This window comes from Mustela nigripes, chromosome 5 (genome assembly GCF_022355385.1).
Source record: "Mustela nigripes isolate SB6536 chromosome 5, MUSNIG.SB6536, whole genome shotgun sequence".
In the NCBI taxonomy this organism is placed as follows: Eukaryota; Metazoa; Chordata; class Mammalia; order Carnivora; family Mustelidae; genus Mustela; species Mustela nigripes.
In genome coordinates this window covers 134920042-134939500 of record NC_081561.1, presented here as the reverse complement: position 1 = coordinate 134939500, position 19459 = coordinate 134920042, and the positions used below count along the sequence as shown (strand labels likewise).

Genomic DNA, 19459 nt, shown 5'->3' with positions numbered 1-19459 from the left:
TGCATAAAAATATGTTAAGGATTTTCATTATACTATGGTTTGTAATAACAGAAGAGGGAAGGGAGGAGGGCTAAAACCATACAAATTTCCACTGACAGGGCAAGTACTAAAACAAGGCATTTGCATACTATGGAATACTATGCAACACACAGGGTGAGCTAGATCGTATGTTTGAACATAATAATATCTCCACGATACATCACTGAACAAAAATAAAGTGTAGACCCATGGTTTGACACTCTTTGTCATAAAACATATAATGGGGTTAATGTACTATTTATTTTCCATAAACATATGTAGAGAGAAAAAAAAAGGTCTGAGAGCATACACATCACCTCAATAACAGTAATTACCTCTGGGGGTGACACTAGAATTGGAGCTGGGTGTAGGGAGAAGGCAATGGTTCTGTTTTTTCAAGAAAGATGCATTATTTGTATAATTAAATATAATTTAAAGAAAAGGAAAATATTGGAAAGAAAATGTTAACTGTAGTTATCTTTTAGCTATAGAACTAGGTTTTATTTTCATCTTTCTTCTATATTTCTATATTTTCCAAATCCTTAACAATGACCATGTATTACTTTCTTAATCAGAATAAATGTCTCCCCTTTAATTCACACACACAAAAAAGAACAAAGACAAGGATAGACAAAAATCACAAACCCACAATAAACTGTCTTTATGAGGAACACGAGCAAAAAGCAGCAACCCCAGACAGCAAAGAACACTCAAAACACGTGACAGCAGACATTTCAGGGGAGTTTTTCTCTTAGGGAAGCCTTTGTGTAGTTAGCAAACTTTTTTGAAAATTCCTCAACTTTTTCTACAAGTATTAAATAATCTTCACTTCTCAAAAAAAACTAATTTTACCCTATTCAAAATCGGCAAGATTAAAAACTTATCCATTTGTCCTCATCGGAGGATAATCTAAGTTATTAGGTATCTATCAGCTAGGCTATGAAGCAATTTTATATTAATTTTAGAAAGCCAACTACATATTATTTGATTCTGCTACTGATATTATTATGATAATGACAGAAATTGACTCACAGGGTGGCTCAAAGTCTTCTCAGAATAGAGAATGGTTTCAAAGCTCAATGGCATCGAGGAGACATAAATTTATTCATAATTTAGTACACAATGTGCCCAATTACCTGACCTAGGGACAATGTCTTGGGCCAGTCTTGCTACTATGATAGATAGTTGTCTTATTACCCCCCTGTACAAAAAAATGAGAAGAAAATCACTGTCTGCCTGTGACACACAAAATCTCCTAATCCATTCCTATCTCCCTATGCTATAAGCAATCTTCTCTTTGTTCCAGCATTGTTCCACACTGCAGTGCACAAGTGTGTGACCAAGGGTCTCTCAGTATGGAGTGTTTCCTGTAGTCTCAGTGTCTGTTTGTCTCTCTCTCTCCCCCCCCCCCCACCTTCTTCAAGCTTCTAGGGCTGTCCCAGTCAGCAATCCCTTCTCAGACCTTCTTCCCTACTCTCCAACTTCTTCCCAGAAAATACAGTTTCTTCCCTAGTTTACAGCACAAATTAAGTCTTGCAAATTGTATTTCTCCAACATAATCAGTGCTCTAGTCCATTTTTGACCACGCATCTGTTCTTATCCCTAATTTGAGGGACTTTCCTGGTCCTCCTGCTTTCGTTTCTTTGTGTATGTGGATTTGGTCTCTGGGGATCACTAGTGCCTGCAGGGTGTAGTGTGATGTGTGCGGAACCCAGGAAAGAAATCCTGGCAGTTGTGGGAAAAGTTTTAGAAGAGACATTACGATACAAGTTCTGTGGAAAAGCTGATCTATTATTTTCATATTATTTTCCAATTTCTTGGCTCTTAGATGTCACTCTTATTCATTTAAAAACCCTTCTATGGAGGATGAAAGAGTAGGAGGACCCTAAGCTGACCTCATCCCTTAGATACAACTAGGTAACAGCCATATCAGTGTAAATGACCCAAAAAATGACACAGGGACTGGCCAGATTCTCCACAGTTAAATGTAGAGAAGAGGCCTCATAGAAGAAGGTAGAAAGGGCAGAGACAAAGTCAGGAGGAAACAGACCTGCAGAACTGTCCCCAGAAGGCAGGGGGAACTCCACAGATATAGAGAGGGGAGAGAAACAGATTCTCACAAGAGGGAGCCTGCACAAAAAAGATGAATCCTCATAACATTTGGCTTTGAAAATTAGAGGGACCAAATTCTATGATTTCTTGCCATAAGTGGGGCTTAAAACTTGGAACTTTAAAAATAGCAGGCTTGCAGGAGAGCAAGGAACACAAGAGGAAACTGAGTCCCTGCACTTAAAGAGACAGTGCAACAAATAACCCCACGGAGTCATAGCATGGAAGCAGATTTTGAAAAACACCTGGGGTATATGGAACAAAGATCTGTTTACTAATCTCAGAGCACGGGTTAGGGGGGCAGGGATCATTCAGAGATTTCTCCGGGAACACAAGAGCTGGCAGCTTCATTTCCCTCCACTCCTCCTCACCATAAACACATAAACACCTGAGGGAATCAACCGTGAGCCAACATTCACTACATAACCTGCTAACAGTGTGCCCTGCCCACATGTTTTCCTGTGGAGCCAGGCCAGTGTATGCCTTGCTAATACCACACATCCAGCCACCGCACTCTTTTACAGATCCAATTCCGCTGCAGGTCACCTCCCAGTGATGCAGACCTTGCTGGCACTGCGCACCCCACCCCCCACACTCTCCTGAGGTTCAGTGCTACTCCATCTCTGCTAAACACCTGGTCTGACTCAACTTAAGCCCAAGGTGGCCTTAGACTGTCCCATTAAAAAGGAGACCCATTATTTTCTAATATGAAAATAATAGATCAGCTTTTCCACAGAACTTTTCCACAGGAACAAAACACTGTCCGTAACAGGCAAAAGGTGCCATTGAAGATGATCTGCCTAATGGCAAATGGGGCTCAGCCACAACATCAGTGTGCGTAGACACACACCGGAGACACCCCTGAAGTGCCAGGTGCTGGTGAACAGGGAACACTGAAGCACAGGGCATTACAGGACATCTTTTTTATAAGGCGGCTATTTTCACTAGCAGAAGACACAGCTGACTTTTCTAACACAGAGAAACAGACACAAAGAGTAAGACAAAATGAGGAGACAAAGGAATATGTTCCGAATGAAAGAACAGGACAAAAATCACAGCAAAGGACCTAAACGAAACAGAGGTAAGTGATATGCCTGATAGAGAATTTAAAGTAATGGTCATTAAGATGGTCACTGGACTTGAGGAAAAACTGGAGGACCTCAGAGAGACCCTTAACAAAGAGATTAAAAAAAAAAAAAACACATTAAAAAAGAGCCAATCAGAGATGGAGAACTCAATATCTAAATTTAAAAATAAATAGATGGAATAAATAGTAGACTAGAGGAAGTAGAAGAATGAATCAGTGACCCAGAGGACAGAGTAATGAAAAGCAATCAAGCTGAACAGGAGAGAGACAAAATAATAATAAATGAAAACAGACTTAGTTTTCATTTAATAATAAATGGAAACAGAAATCAGTGATGCCATCAAGTGTAATAACATTCACATTATAGGACTTTAACAAGGAGAAGAAAGAGAAAAGGGGGCAAAAAATTTATTTGAGAAATAATAGTTGAAAATGTCCAAAATCTAGGGAAGAAATCAGAAATCCAGATCTAGGAGGCATGGAGAACCCCCAACAAAATTAACTAAAAGAGGGCCACACCAAGACACACAATAATTAAAATGGCAAAGTGTAGTGATAAGAGAGAATTTTAAAAGCAGAGAAAAGAAAACATATAAGGGAAACCCCATAAAGCTATTAGCTGATTTTTCAGCAGAAACTTTGCATGCCTCACAAAAGGGACATGATATATTCAAAGTTCTGAAAGACAAAAACCTGCAGCCAAGAATAGTCCATCCAGCTATCATTCAGAATAGAAGGAGAGATAGTGTTTCCCAGACAAACAAAAGTTAAAGGAGTTCGTGATCTAGAAATGTTAAAGGGGACTCTTGAGTGGGAAGAAAAGATCATAAGTAGGAGTAAGAAAAGTAGGAAATACAAATGCAGTAAAAATAAGCATATCTAGGGGCATCTGGGTGGCTCTGTGGGTTAAATCCTCTGCCATCAGCTCAGGTCATGATCCCAGTGTCCTGGGATCGAGCCCCACATTGGGGTCTCTGCTTGGCAGGGAGCCTGCTCCTCTTCCTCTCTCTGCCTACCTTTCTGCCTACTTGTGGCCTCTGTCAAATAAATAAATAAAATCTTTTTAAAAAAATAAGCATATCTATAAAAATCAGTCAAGACATTCACAAAATTAAAAATGTAAAGTATGACCTCCAGTACTAAAATGAGGGGATACGAGTGAAGAATGGATTCAGACTTAAGCAATCATCAACTTAACTGCTATATGCATATCATATATAAACCTAATGACAACCATATATCAAAGACCAGTAATAGATATGCAAAAAATAAAGAGATAGGAATCCAACGACTTCACTAAAAAAAGCCAGCAAACTTTGGGAGAGGAAAGCAAGAGAAGAAAGGAACAAAGAACTACAAAACAATAAAACAAATAACAAAATGACAAAAAGTACATATTTGCCAAATAATTACAAATGAAAGTAAATGGACTGAACACCCCAATTAAAAGAAACAAGGTGATGAAATGGATTTTAAAAAGGAGACCCATCTATATTCTGCCTACAAGGGACCCATTTAGGACCTAAAGGCACATGTAGATTGAAAGTGAAGGGACGGGGGCACCTGGGTGGCTCAGTGGGTTGAGCCGCTGCCTTCGGCTCAGGTCGTGGTCTCGGGGTCCTGGGATCGAGTCCCGCATCGGGCTCTCTGCTCAGCAGGGAGCCTGCTTCCTCCTCTCTCTCTGCCTGCCTCTCTGCCTACTTGTGGTCTCTCTCTGTCAAATAAATAAATAAATAATCTTTAAAAAAAAAAAAAAAAGAAAGTGAAGGCATGGAAAAGTGTTTATCATGCAAATGGAAGCAAAGAGAAAGGCAGGGTTGCAGGAATTACACTGGACAAAATAGACTTTAAAACAAAGACTGTAACAAGAGATAAGGAAAGACACTATATAATCATAAGGAGAACAATCCAATAGAAAGATGTATCAATTGTAAATATTTATGCATCCAACATTGGAGCTCCCAAATACATAAAATAACTAACAGCAAATATAACAGAAGAAATCTACAGTAATGTAATAATAGTAGGGGAATTTAACAACCCCCTTCCATCAATGGACAGATCATTCAAACAGAAAATCAATAAAGAAACAGAGGTTTCGAATGACCCATTGGACCAGATGGATCTAGTAGATACATTCAGAACATTCTATCCTAAAACTGCAGAATACATACTCTTTTCAAGTACACATGGAACATTCTTCATATGGTCATACATTAGACCACAAAACAAGTGTCAACAAATTCAAAAAGACTGAAGTCATGCCATGCACCTTTTCTGGTCACAATGCTATGAAACTAGAAATCAACCACAAGAAAAAAACATGGAAAGAACACAAATACGTGGATGTTAAATAACATGCTAACAAACAGTGAATGGGCCAACCAAGAAATCAGAGAGGAAATACAAGAATACATCAAGACCAATGAAAATGAAAACACAACAGCCCAAAACCTTTAGAATGCAGTAAAATCTGTTCTAGGAAGGTAATTTATAGCAATACAGGCCTACCTTAAGAAGCAAACAAGAAAAAAATCTCAAATGAACAATCTAACCTTACATCTAATGGAGCTAGAAAAAGAACAAACAAAACCAGTAGAAGGAAGAAAATAGTAAGATTAGATCAGAAATAAATGAAATAGAAACTTAAAAAAAATAGAACAGATCAATGAAACTGGGAGCTAGTTCTTTGAAAAGACTAACAAAATTGATAAAACTTTAGGCAGACTCATTAAAAAAAGAAAAGAGGACTCAAATAAACAAAATCAGAAATGAAAGAGAAGAAATAACAACTAACACCACAGAAATACAAAGGATTATAAGAGAATATCATGAAAAACAATGTGCCAATAAATTGGATAACCTAGAGGAAATGGATAAATTTATTTTATTTTTTTTAAGCGCAGACTTTTTTCACTATTAACATATAATATATTTGTTTCAGGGGTACAGGTCTGTGATTCATCAGTCTTACGCAATACACAGTGCTTACCACAACACATACCCCCCCCCCAATGTCCATTACCCTGCCACCCCATCCCCCCAACCCCTCCACTCCAACAGCCCTCTGTTTGTTTCCTGAGATTAAAAGTCTCTTAGGGTGTGTCTCCCTCTCTGGTTTCATCTTGTTTCATTTTTTCCTCTCTTCCCCTATGAAGCTCTGTCTTGTTTCTCAAATTCCACGTATCAGTGAGATCATATGATAACTGTCTTTCTCTGATTGATTTATATCACCTAACATAATACCCTCTAGATCATCCACATCGTTGCAAATGTTAAAATTTCATTTTGATGGTTGCATAATATTCCAGTGTGTGTGTGTGTGTGTGTACCACATCTTCTGTAATAGATAAATTCTTTAAAAAATATAACCTCCCAAATTGAATCAGAAACAAATAAGAAATTTGAACAAACCAACTAACCAGCAATGAAATTGCATCAATAATTTAAAAACTCCCAACAAACAGAAGTCCAGAATTAGACGGCTTCACAGATGAATTCTACAAAACATTTAAAGAAGAACTAATACCTGTTCTTCTCAAACTATTCCAAAAAATAGAAGAGGAAGGAAAACTTCCATATTTATTCTCTGAGGCCAGCATTACCCTAATACCAAAACTAGATAAAAATACTAAAAAGAGATTAAGAGAGAACAAGAAATACAGGCCAACATCTCTGATCACCAAAAATGCAAAATCCTCACCAAAATATTAGCAAACCAAATCCAACATTTTAAAAAATCATTCACTACAATCAAGTAGGGATTTATTCCTTGGATGCAAGGGTGGTCCAATATTTGCAAAGAAAAGGAAAACACTAATTGGGGAAGATATACACACCCCTATGTTTATACTAGCATTATTTACAGTAGCTAAGATATGGAAGCAACCCAAATTTCCATCCACAGATGAATGTATGAAGATGACATTGGGGGGGGGGCGGTGCGTGTGCGTGTGTATAAAGCAATATTACTCAGCCATAAAAAACAGTAAGATTTTTGTCATTTGTGACAACATAATGCTCAGTGAAATAAGTCAGACAGAGATAGAACCCACATGATTTCACTTACATGTGGAATCCAAACAACAAAACCAATAAGAAAACAACCAAAAACAGAACATCTCTTAAATACAGAGAACTGATGGTTGCCAGAAGGAAGGTTGGTGGAGGGATAGATGATATAGGTAAAAGGGATTAAGAAGTACAAATTTCCAGTTATAAAATAAATAAGTCATGGAGATGAAAAGTACAGCATCGGAAATATAGTCAATAATATTGTAATAACTCGCATGTGATAAGATGGTGACTATATTTACCGTGATAAGCAATGAGTACCATACAGAATTGTCTAATAACTGTGTAACGCTCTTGAAATTATTCTAACACTGTATGTCAACTACACTTCCAATAGTAAGTTTTTTTAAAAGCACAGAAGAGTACTATAGGAACAGCACCATAAAGAAATGTAGGAAACGGTATCAGTAACCTTTCTGATTGGTAATAATGTGGGTGACTTTTTTTTAATTGATTGCACAGATCATTATTAACCAGAATAGATAGAACAAGATGGATGAAGACGGGAGTGGTAATAGGAATAAACATTTCTGCCTGGATGTCCCACGAAAGCTCAGCAGAAAAGCGAAGTCCAGCACCAGTCAGCTAGAGGAGGGGCCTGGGAAGGAACGGAGCAGGCACCATAGGCAAGAAACCGTTCAAGATACAAGGCAAGCTTGAACAAACTAACTTTCCATGTGACTGAAGGTTTGGCTAGAGATTAGACAGGGGTAATGTGATTCGGCTGACCTAAGGAGTCTGTCTATTACCCACCCTGTCTACAGAGGACAGTGTTCGCCCGCTAGGGGAGGAATCTGGTCGGGTCTGCGTGTCATCACGTCTACTCTGTGGAGCTGAAGAGGTTAGATCAGTACAAAGGAGATGTGATGAAGGGAAACCAGCCAGGAGGCGATTGCATCAGCCTACACTGATTTTTGGATGAAGCTTTGGCAAGTCCATTTTCAAGCCTCATGTTGAAACGCTTTACAATTATTACATCAGTTTAGAATATATGACAGTTGGAGGCCTGGGAAGTTGGAGTTAGACAGATGATCCCTCTACCCACAGGCGACGGGACATACTTCACTGGTCTCCGCGGGAAGCTGGATCCAGCTGATGAGGAATGCAATCTTCATACCCAGACAAGAGGTTCAGAAATAGGTTTCTGATATGAACCAAGTTCATGGTGTCAGATGGCATTCAGAGGATTGGCTGAAGAGTGTGCATTCACGCATTCTATATGCTCCACTTCAAAATGATCCTTAAAAGGCCAGAAACTCAGAGAGAGGTCGGCTCGGACTCCATTTGCTTTGATCCTGCTCTAAAAGAGCTTTTACTGAACAAGGACTTGCCATGGCATTGTTTCGTGGGTCTTGAAATTTGTCATGGTTTCCTGTAGTGAACAGGTGTGTTGGCGAGCAACTTGTTTGTGTTACCTTGTGGCCCTAGTGGATTATGTGATCCCGGAGGGTCTGTTTGGAAGGGCCAAGTCCAAGGAAAATGCTACCTTGCACCAGCACACAGCCCCACGAGCACATGCGTGATACCCTTTCCCATCCTCCCAAGCTCTCCCTCTTTTAATATTTCTTTATTGGCCATGTACTTCCTTTTCTCTTTTTGACACTGGATAAGAAATAAATCTGAAACTTGGGAGGGAGGTTAGAAATTATTTTCTTTGAAATCTGGACCCCTGGTAACCTGCAAAGATTATGGGAAACCTAGCAAGGTGGTGACTTGCTTTTGGTTTAAAATCTTGCCATAGTGTAGAAGCTCTTCGGTTACTGGGGAGTATGTTTCAGAACACCCATAGAGTCGAAAGGAAGGCAACTTTGGTTTGTGAATGCTACTGGAGAGGGACAGGCCTATGGGCTTCCTAACTCAGCCCACTGCTGGGCCAGGGGGCTCAGCAGACGCCAACAATCCTACAGGGTTTGGTGGAATTCGGTACAGAATTTGGCAGATGAGAACGGGATGAGATGGTAGGGTGAATCAGATGTGAGGACTGGAGTATTGGTAAGAAGAACGGTCATCCATCCCTCCTTCATTCACCTACTCTACAAATAATCACTGAGCATTTTCAGTAAGGTCCTGAGTAGTGCTAGGGACGACTTAGCGAACATCGCAGTCTTCTGCGGGAAGGAGACATTAAATACTTAATTATGCATGTAATTTATTACTTGTTATTGTGTTAAGTGCTGCGAAGGAGAAGCCTCAGTTGCTATGGAGAATAGCTCAAAGACAGCACTGTGGTCAATGGGGTTTTGATTGGTGAGGTTCTGCAGAAAATTAGAGGAAAATGAGTTAGGAAGACTTTGAAATCACAAACAGGAGAAGAGGGACAGGACTGCTAGGAAGGCACAAACACTGTCCACGGTGCCTTTCTTCCTTGGCTCTGATGTCTCCTTCCACCTTGCCCAACTGCCTCCTGCGGTGCCCTTGTCCTGCCTACACGGAGGACGTGCTGCCGGTGCTGGCGAGGACACAGGACGAGCTCCTGTCATAAAGGAGATTAAGGACTCTATGTTTCAGAAGGAAGGGCTTCCGAAATGGGAGTCTACTCACATTCATCTGTCCTACAGAGCGTGCCGCGGACATCCTTATGCTCTTCTTGATAAGCCACTAGAGTTGCTAGGCACTGAGGTTTAAGGTTGGAAATCTGCCGTTAATCCGATCTATCCTGGACACAAAAGAGAGAAAAATTAATTCTAACAACTTGACTGTGGCTTGGTTTGTCTCTTTGCAAGGATTCTTGCTGGAAGGTGACACAGGATGGGATTTCTTTCTAAAGAGAAAGCTGGAAGGATTATACATGGCTAACATTTCCCTGCTGTCATTTTCTTTTTTTTTAATAAAGCAGGCCTCTCTTGAGACTTTGTTGCTCTCAGGAGTGTGTAAGCTGGACATCAGGGCTTCCTTCTTGCCGTGGCATTTTTATGGAGTTTTCTTTGGGCTGAGCTAAGGGCCAGCCACCCTGGAAGAGAAGGCAGGGCTCTAGCGCAACACACAAGCTATGTAGGTCACTTTCTCCCTCCCGCTTGTCCTTTGTTGGTTGGAGATCTTTTTTACAGTTAATGAAAACATCAGAAATCACTGAATTCTCATGTTAATCCTTGAAGACACTTACTACTCTGGCTATAAGATTATTTATATTCCACTTGTTTTTGTGATGAACTTCCTGTCCCAAATGTAGTCAGAAGGTTGTACTTGCATAACAAATGCATTCCAAGGACTGCTGGGAACTCAGTGATGCTGCTTTCTGCCTCTCCCTTCTTTCCGCACACTGAGGTTCAGGTTTGGGGTTTCCTGTTGCCTCTGCAGCCAGGAAGGAGTGCACAAACATAATATTCGGTTTCTTAAGTCTGAAAATTAGGATGTGAAAATTGAGAACCTAATAAACCGGACTCTTTAAGTACACTTTCAGTGGCCTTTGACTTAATGAAGAAATTAATCTTAATATTAAAATTAGCGTCACTGTTCTTTAAACGACTGGAATATCAAAAATGGAGTTATAATTTCCTTTCTCCGTGATCTCTAATCTTGATCCTCTGCCTCCATCCCAGAGGTAATTACTAGGTAAGTTTGGTGAGTATCCTTCAGACCATTAAAAAAATTTGGGGGGGGGGGTTCCTGGGTGGCTCAGTCAGTTAAGCATCTGACTCTTGATTTTGGCTCAGGACATGATCCCAGGGTCATGGGATAGAGCCCTGCCTTGAGCTCCGTGCTCAGCAGGGAGTCTGCTTCTCCCTCTCCCTCGGCCCCTCCTGATCCCCCACTCTCTCTCTCTCAAATAAATAAATCTTTAAAAATATTTTTCATTTTTACTTATACCTGTAGAAGATATATTATTTTAACATATATTCTTAACCATAAATAGTATGCTAGTTTTGCTCTCATTTATTTTAAAAACAGTATGTTTTTAACATCTATTCATATTATAGCCCTAAGTAGATTCAGTTTGATTCTTTTCTTTTTCGATTCCAATCTTACAAATAGACTACACTTGACCAATTCCTGTATTAATAGACACCACAAACCATGAACATTCGCGTGGAGTTAGAATTGCACCTCTGGGCTACACACTAAGTGCCTCCTACACTGGCAGGGCCATTACCCACGTCCATTCATTAAACCTACCTAAACATATGTTTTAAATTGTACACTACAGAAGAGCAATCATTGCTTCCAGACCTACTTCCAGTTGTTTGTTATTTGCAAATAGAATTTGCTTTTCAGGCCTTAATTGCCTCATTTGCAGGTAAGGGGGTAAGAACAGTCCCCACCCACTTGTGATGAATTGTCAAGAGTGAACAGAAGGGCCCCTGGGTGGCTCAACTGGTTAAGCATCTGGCTGGGGTCCTGATACCAGCATCCTGGGAGCCGGGAGTCTGCTCCTCCCTCTCCCTCTGCCCCTCCCCGTCACTCATGCTCTCCATCTCTTTCTCAAATAAATGATAAATAAATAAATATACAAATAAATATATTTTATTTATAAACAAATAATATATATAAATAAATATATTAATTAATTGAAATGAATAAAACAGTGAATGGAAATCATTCCCAACTCAGTGAATATTAGTTAGGATTATATATACATCATACACACACACATACACACATATTTTGTATGTACACATATTTTATATATATATATATATATGCATTATATATAATTATGTTATATATATGTAGGGTTTTTAGAACACACACACACACACACACATATCTATTAGAGTTATATCAGGATTAGTACTTGAAGCAAACCTCCCGAAGTTTTGGCATCTCAGTTTTTCTAACTCCGCTCCTCCCCACCCAATGAAAACAAGACTCAATTTCTTTTAACAGAGCACCAGGACTAAGGGTATTTTGGAATACTGTATTTTTTTCAATAGAGATTCTGAATTAGAAAGATTTTTATTTTTTCCCAGTGGGGTTAACATACAGTGTTCTGTTAGTTTCAGGCCTACAATACAGCGACTCAACATTTCTGTGCATTACTCCGTGCCCATCATGTGAGCATCCTCTTAACCCCCGTCACCTATTTCACCCATCACCCCACCCACCTCCCCTCCGGTAACTGCCAGTTTTTCTCTATAGTTAAGAGTAGGGTTTTGGTTTGTTTTTTTTTTTTCCTTTGTTCTGTTTCTTGAATTCCACATATGAGTGAGATCATGTGGTATCTGCCTGTCTCTGACTGACGTACTTCACGTAGCATAATACTCTCTAGTTCCATCTGTGTTGTTGCAAATGGCAAGATTTCAGTCTTCTTTGTGACTGAATAATATTCCACTGTATCTATGTACACCACATCTTTGTTATCCATTCATCCGTCGATGGACACTTGGGCTGCTTCTATAATTTGGCTACTGTAGATAATGCTGCTATAGACATGGCGCACATACATCCTTTTGAATTAGTGTGCTGGTATTCTTTGGGTAAATACCCATTACTACTATCACTGGATCATAGGGTAGTTCTATTTTTAATTTTTGGAGGAACCTCCATACTGTCCTCCACAGTGGCTGTGCCAATTTACATTCCTGCCAACAGTGCAAGAGAGTTTCCTTTTCTCCACATCCTTGCCAGCACTTGTTGTTTCTTGTATTTTTTGTTTTAGCTGTTCTGACAGGTATGATGTGATCTTATTATAGTTTTGATTTGCATTTCCCCTGATGATAAGGCTGAGGACCTTTTCATGTGTTTGTTGGACATCTGTATGCCTTCTTTGGAGAAATGTTTATTGTGTTTTCTGCCCATTTTTAAATTAGATTATTTGGTTTTTGGGTGTTGAATTGCGTAAGTTCTTCATATATTTTAGATACTAACCTTTCATCAAATATGTCATTTGCAAATATCTTCTCCCACTCAGTAGCTTGCTTTTTTGTTTTGTTAGTTTCCTTCACTGTGCAGGAGCTTAATATGGTGTAGTCCCACTAGTTGATTCTAGCATTTGGTTCTCTTGCCTGCAGAGACATGTCCATAAATATGTAGCTGAAGCCAATGTCCAAGAGATTACTACCTACATTTTCTTTCAGGAGCTTCATGGGTTCTAGCCTCATATTTAGGTATTTTATCCATTTGGAGTTTATTTTTGTGTATACTGTAAGAATGTGGTCCAGTTTCATTTTGTTTTAATATTTTTATTTATTTATTTGACACACACAGAGAGAAATCACAAGTAGGCAGAGAGGCAGGCAGAGAGAGAGAGAGGAGGAAGCAGGCTCTCCGCTGAGCAGAGAGCCCAATGCGGGACTCGATCCCAGGACCCTGAGATCATGACCTGAGCCGAAGGCAGAGGCTTAACCCACTGAGCCACCCAGGTGCCCCAGTTTCATTCTTTTGCATATAGCTAGCTGTCTAGTTTTCCCAAACCATTTAATTAAATTGTGTGGGGTTTTTTTTAATTACGTGCTTAAAAAAAAAAAATCATTGCGATCATGCTATAACTCTAATTTTATACCTTATCTTCTTCAGTAGATATTAATGTTTCCCCAAACATTCTTTAAAATATTAAAACCTGGGGTGCCTGGGTGGCTCAGTGGGTTAAGCCCCTGCCCTTGACTCAGATCACGGCCTCAGGGTCCTGGGATCGAGCCCCGCACTGGGCTCTCTGGTCAGCGGGGAGCCTGCTTCTCCCTCCCTCTCTGCCTGCCTCTGCCTACTTGTACTCTCTGTTTCTCTGTCACATAAACAAATAAAAAACCTTAAAAATAAAATAAAATATTAAAAGCTGTATAATATTCCTCATAAATTTGCAGTTTAACCTGACTATTCTCCTATATTTGGACATTTAGTTATTTTTTCCTAGCTGTCACTATTATAGATTTATTAGAATTCTGATTGTTTCCTTAGGATAAATTTCTGGGAGGGAAACAACTGGGTTAACGTAAATAAAAATTTTAAAGATTTTGGTACACAGTCTATAAAAAGTAGTACCAACCTAATTCCCAGCAATAATTTATTACAACATTCTCATGGCATTGGGATCACAGCTTAACCAGTCCCTTCTCAAAATTTTCTATATCACTTTGAAGATGCCTGCATTTTAATATTTATGATATGAATAATAACAATAGTAATATTAGCCATCATTTTTTTGAGGTCTTGATATAAACAGGCACAATATAAGCACTTCACTAACATTACTGCAGTCAGCCCTTAGAACAGTCCTTACAAAGGGTGTGGAGCCCCAACTTGCCCAAGGACACACACATAGTGAGTGACCGAAACGGACTTCAAACTCCTAAGTCTATCTAACTCTAAATCCATGCTTTCATCCTGGGGTCTGCAAATGTTTTTGTTTATACAATCTATCAGTATGAATTTATGGAATTAATTCAATATTTACTTATGTATAAATGGCTAACAAGTACTACTATGCAGATTAGGCACATTACCAAATATACACAAAAATACAAATAAAGATGAGATTACTATAAATAAAAATTGAAATATTTTCTTACTGAATCTCTCATAAATAATTTTCTGCACCTCCTGTAGCCATCAACCCACTTTGGAGAACACAGCCCTTACCTGCTGCACTTGCTCTTAGGTCCAAAAGCTCCACCAGGGCAGACCCCATGTCTGTTCCCCAGCACTGCATCCCCCGTGTCTGCAACAACTCTGGGCACAGAGTTGGCACTCATGAAACACATGTTGAGTATTAATAATTGAATGAATGATTTGGGTACAAGGTTGTGGGTTGGAAGCAAAACCTAGAAATTAATTATATTTGTATCCCTAGTGCCAGGTACCTTTCCTAGGATATGACAAGCACCTCCATAAATGTCTGTTGAATGGAGACCCACTCAGTATTTTTTAAATGTTTTGTTAAATAGATGGATGGAGGAGTAGATGAACAACAGAATGAAAATGCTTCTTCCCTTTTGTTCACATCTCTAAGGTCAGCATAAAAATAAAAATAAAAAAACATAAAAATACCTACTTGAATTTATTTACTTATTTATAAAAACACCTAACTAGCCCTAAACCATGGCCCCTATTAAGAAGTACAGGCGAGGGACACCTGGATGGCTGCCAGTTAAGCATCTGCCTTTGGTTCAGGTCATGATCCCAGAATCGTGAGATCGAGTCCTACATCAGATTCCTTGCTCAGTCTGGAACTTGTTTCTCCCTCTGCCTGCTAATTCCCCTGCTTGCGTACACTCTCTCTCTCTCTCACTCTCTCTCTCTGACAAGTAAGTAAATAAAATCTTAAAAAAAAAAAAAAGACAACTAAAAAAGAAAAAGAAATACAGATGGGATTTCCCTCACCTCTTGTAAAAATAGAGAATAATACACCTCATATTTTTAAATTAGCCCTTGCTAGAGATCAACCTAGAATAGAGATTGGAGCTTTAGAAGAAACCAGAGAGGGCAGGAGACAGTTGACCAAGACACCCTGGGAAGGAAAGACCAGGAACTGTTCATCCACATCTTTTTAGGTAAGGATAAAAGTATAACACATTTGTAAAATGCTTCCCTTGAAGGAACTAAAACTATAAATCTTAATCCTTGTTAGGATGAAGGTCCAAAGCTAATAAATTTGCAATTATTTCTCTAACGCGTCCTGCCTTTAGAAGCTTGTTAGGGCCTGAGCAACAGCCAATCTTGGTCTCAAGGTTTTAGACTAGAGGTACAAGGTTTTACAGATGGGAAACGCCATCAGTCAACTCTGTAACTTCAGCATCTTTACTCTGTAACCTCACTGTTACATGTCACTTAAATGCACTCGTTAGTACATTAAGGTGGTTTGTCTTGCCTTTTCCTTCAGATACGACTGTAATAAGTCATTAAAGTAGCATAAATGTGGCACTTCTCTCTGTGGCTCCTCTTCACTTATTCCCATTCCTACAGTGGATATCGTCACCTCACCAGAATGTAAACTCCATGAAGGTACTAGTATCATTATTTACAGCCACCAGATAATAAATACTTATCATGTTAGGTCTGTGTTAAGCATGATTTAAATATTATGGTTCTTTTTTTAATTCCAAGACCAACTGTTTGAAGCTGTTACTACTATCTATAACAAGGAAATTTAGTTTCAAAAAGGAAAAAAATCTGATCAAATCTTACAGCTGTATACTTCTGACTCCCCCCCTCCCTGCCCCTCCCCTCTTTTCCTAATCTCTCTTAGTCTGGCTCCCTCTACCCCAGCACCTGATGGCCTGCTCTCCCTCCTTATATTGGTCTTCCCGAGCCTCAATCTAAATGAGTTCTTGTGTTATTTGATTTCATGGCACCCCGTCTGTATCCTTCATATTATAACTACTATTTATATGGTTTTTTATTTCATATCTCTTTCCCAGTGAGACCATGAGATCCACACGAGGTAGGAAATGCCTGTTTTGTTCACCACCATGTCCCCAGTGACTGGGTTTCAGTTAAATACTAAAAAATGAATATGAAGGGGCGCCTGGGTGGCTCAGTGGGTTAAAGCCTCTGCCTTCGGCTCAGGTCACAATCTCAGGGTCCTGGGATCAAGCCCTGCATTGGGCTCTCTGCTCAGCGGGGAGCCAACTTCCTTCCCTCTCTCTGCCTGCCTCTCTGCCTACTTGTTATCTTCCTGTCAAATTAAAAAATAAATTTAAAAAAAAAGCCTTGAGGATTTACTGCGGAAAATTTATTCCTTTAAATTGTAGACTAGAGGGACGCCTGGGTGGCTCAGTTGGTTAAGCAGCTGCCTTCGGCTCAGGTCATGATCCCAGCGTCCTGGGATCAAGTCCCACATCGGGCGCCTTGCTCAGCGGGGAGCCTGCTTCTCTCTCTGCCTCTGCCTGCCATTCTGTCTGCCTGTGCTCGCTCTCTCCCCCCCTCTCTCTCTGATAAATAAATAAAATCTTTAAAAAAAAACAAAAATTGTAGACTAGAGGGGCGCCTGGTGGCTCAGTGGGTTAAAGCCTCTGCCTTCAGCTCAGGTCCCAGGGCCCTGGGATCCAGCATATCCCCCCCCCCCCCCCCCCCCCCCCCCCCCGCCCCTGGGCCCCCCCCCCCCCCCCCCCCCCCCCCTGCATCAGGCTCTCAGCAGGGAGCCTGCTTCCCTTCCCTCTCTCTCTCTCTCTGCCTGCCTCTCTGGCTACTTGTGATCTCTGTCTGCCAAATGAATAAATAAATAAATAAATAACTTGTAGACTAGAGAACAGTCCATGCTGGAGAATCTTTTTCCCACTTGAAAGGGGATGCGTGGCTCCAGTCCCCAGAAGGAGGAGACCTGACCGGCGCTTAGGTGTTGCTGGCCCTCTTGGGAACTAACACCTGAGATGAGTGGGAAGGATAATAAAAACCCCAGCTACATTCCTGGCTTCCCAGGATGGCGCCCCCGCAGACGGACGCCCACTGGAGAACCCTACAGGCAGCAGAGTAGCTCCTGGGAGTGGACCGAGAGCAGGGATTGAGGGACGTGCCCATGGGGCCCACAGGCGGCTCTGCCTTCTGTACTCACTTCTCAAGCAGGGAAGCGACACCCTACCCTGGTTCCCTCTTTGAATGCGGCTCAGAGAAGCAGCAGATGTAAGCACACAAGCTTGGTCTACTCTCGAGTGAAAAGCCCAGATCAAGTACTAATGCTCCCCAAGAAAACCAAAAAGGGGGACATAGATCAGGCCACAGGTGTAAAGGGACTTGGGATAGGAATAAGCGACCTGCTGCACGGCTGGGTCTTGAGAGGCCAGAGCAAAGCCGAGGATGTCAGCAGAGACCCACGTCCAAGTCCCCAAGGGAAGTCGGAGCCAGGGCTGCAGAGGACAGTCTCCAGCCCAAATGGGCCTACCTCCCCCCTTGCCCCCCACCACCGGGTCCCAAGAGGCTCAAAACCACACCCATCCCCACCCACAGAAACTTGGTTCACCTAAGGGAGAGAGGGAGTGAGGTAAACACTGGAATAAGTTCCCCTGAATTGACAAGATGGTCTTTTTCTTCTAAAGGGAGGAAACAGTGTCTCCTGAGTTAAGCTCAGTTGTTGAAAAAAGTTTCATTTTTGCCAGCCTCGGTTACATGCTCTATACTCACTCCCTGTGAACTCTCTGTACTCCAGGCACTCACCAGAGGAAGTTAACTATTGTCTGCTCAGTAACCCCCCCCCCAAAAAAAAGTTAAATTTAAAAAAATCCAAATATGGCAGCCAGAAATTAATAGAAACAGGTTAAGTTGATATTGCTCAGGTTCTACAAATTATAGGGGCAGAACACATTTCTCCAGAGAAGTCACATCTTTAAGGCACAGGTTAATGTACTTCAGCTTCGAGAATGAGTGTTGCGAGAAACCACCACATGAAGAAAGGCTCTGCTTTGAAGACACCGCCCATTGTGTACCATCATAACACTTCACATTTGTCCGGAAGGTCGTGGCCGGAAGTGGGGAGGGCTGGGGGCAAGTTGTGAGAATAGGGGTGGGTAGGCTAACTTTAGAACACTGACTATATCAGGTGGACGGTTGGGAAAAAACACACACACACACACACACACACAAACTGGGTGGCCTCAAAGACAGATGTTTGTTCCCCACAGTCTGGGGAGGCTCGGAAATCCAAGATCAAGGTGCCAGGTGATTTGGCTCCTGGGGAGAACTCTCTTCCCAGCTTGCTGATGGCCATCTTCTCACTGTGTCCTCAAAGAATATAGAGATGTCCAGTCTCTTCCTCTTCTTAGAAGGACACCCATCCCATCACAAGGGACCAGCCTCATGACCTCATCTAAACCCAGTTACCTCCTGATGGCCAGCACACTGGGGGTGAAAACTTTGCCGTGTGAATTTGGGAAGGACACAAACATACATCAATGCACGATAGACTGCACGTTGAATTGCCCAAGGTGGGAACAGGGGAATCCAAAGTGGAAGTGGTTGTGGGGTACTGGACATGGAAGCAGTTGATTCACATTTCGCAGTCATCAGTGATGTCTACCTGATTTCTTCCTACTTTCTAATAATCCAGATCCACATCTGCTGATGCCAAGGGTGGAAGCTTCCAGAAAGCTCTGGGAAGAACAGTTCTACGTATACTGCTCTCTTCTCCTCTGCCGTTGATTTACCTGATGACTCCACTGTCTTTGTATTTTCCAGAATGATTAAAAAAAATCTGGTCTTATACCCAGCACTGTTGGGAAATGATGCCGTTTTTTACTTTTCCTCTCTTTGAATGCGGCTCAGAGAAGCAGCAGACGTAAGCACACAAGCTTGGTCTACTCTCGAGTG

At 41.0% G+C, this 19459-nt stretch overlaps 1 protein-coding gene across 1 annotated transcript in view; it reads right to left on the bottom strand.

Moving 5' to 3' along the window:
• The window catches only part of CCDC170 (coiled-coil domain containing 170), a 98333-nt gene that overhangs the window by 67536 nt on the left and 11338 nt on the right, over nucleotides 1-19459 (bottom strand). Inside the window, exon 2 of the mRNA XM_059401272.1 lies at nucleotides 9830-9944. Within this exon, the coding sequence (XP_059257255.1) occupies nucleotides 9830-9862 (33 nt within the window). The 5' untranslated portion in view covers nucleotides 9863-9944. The remainder of the gene's footprint in view (nucleotides 1-9829; nucleotides 9945-19459) is intronic.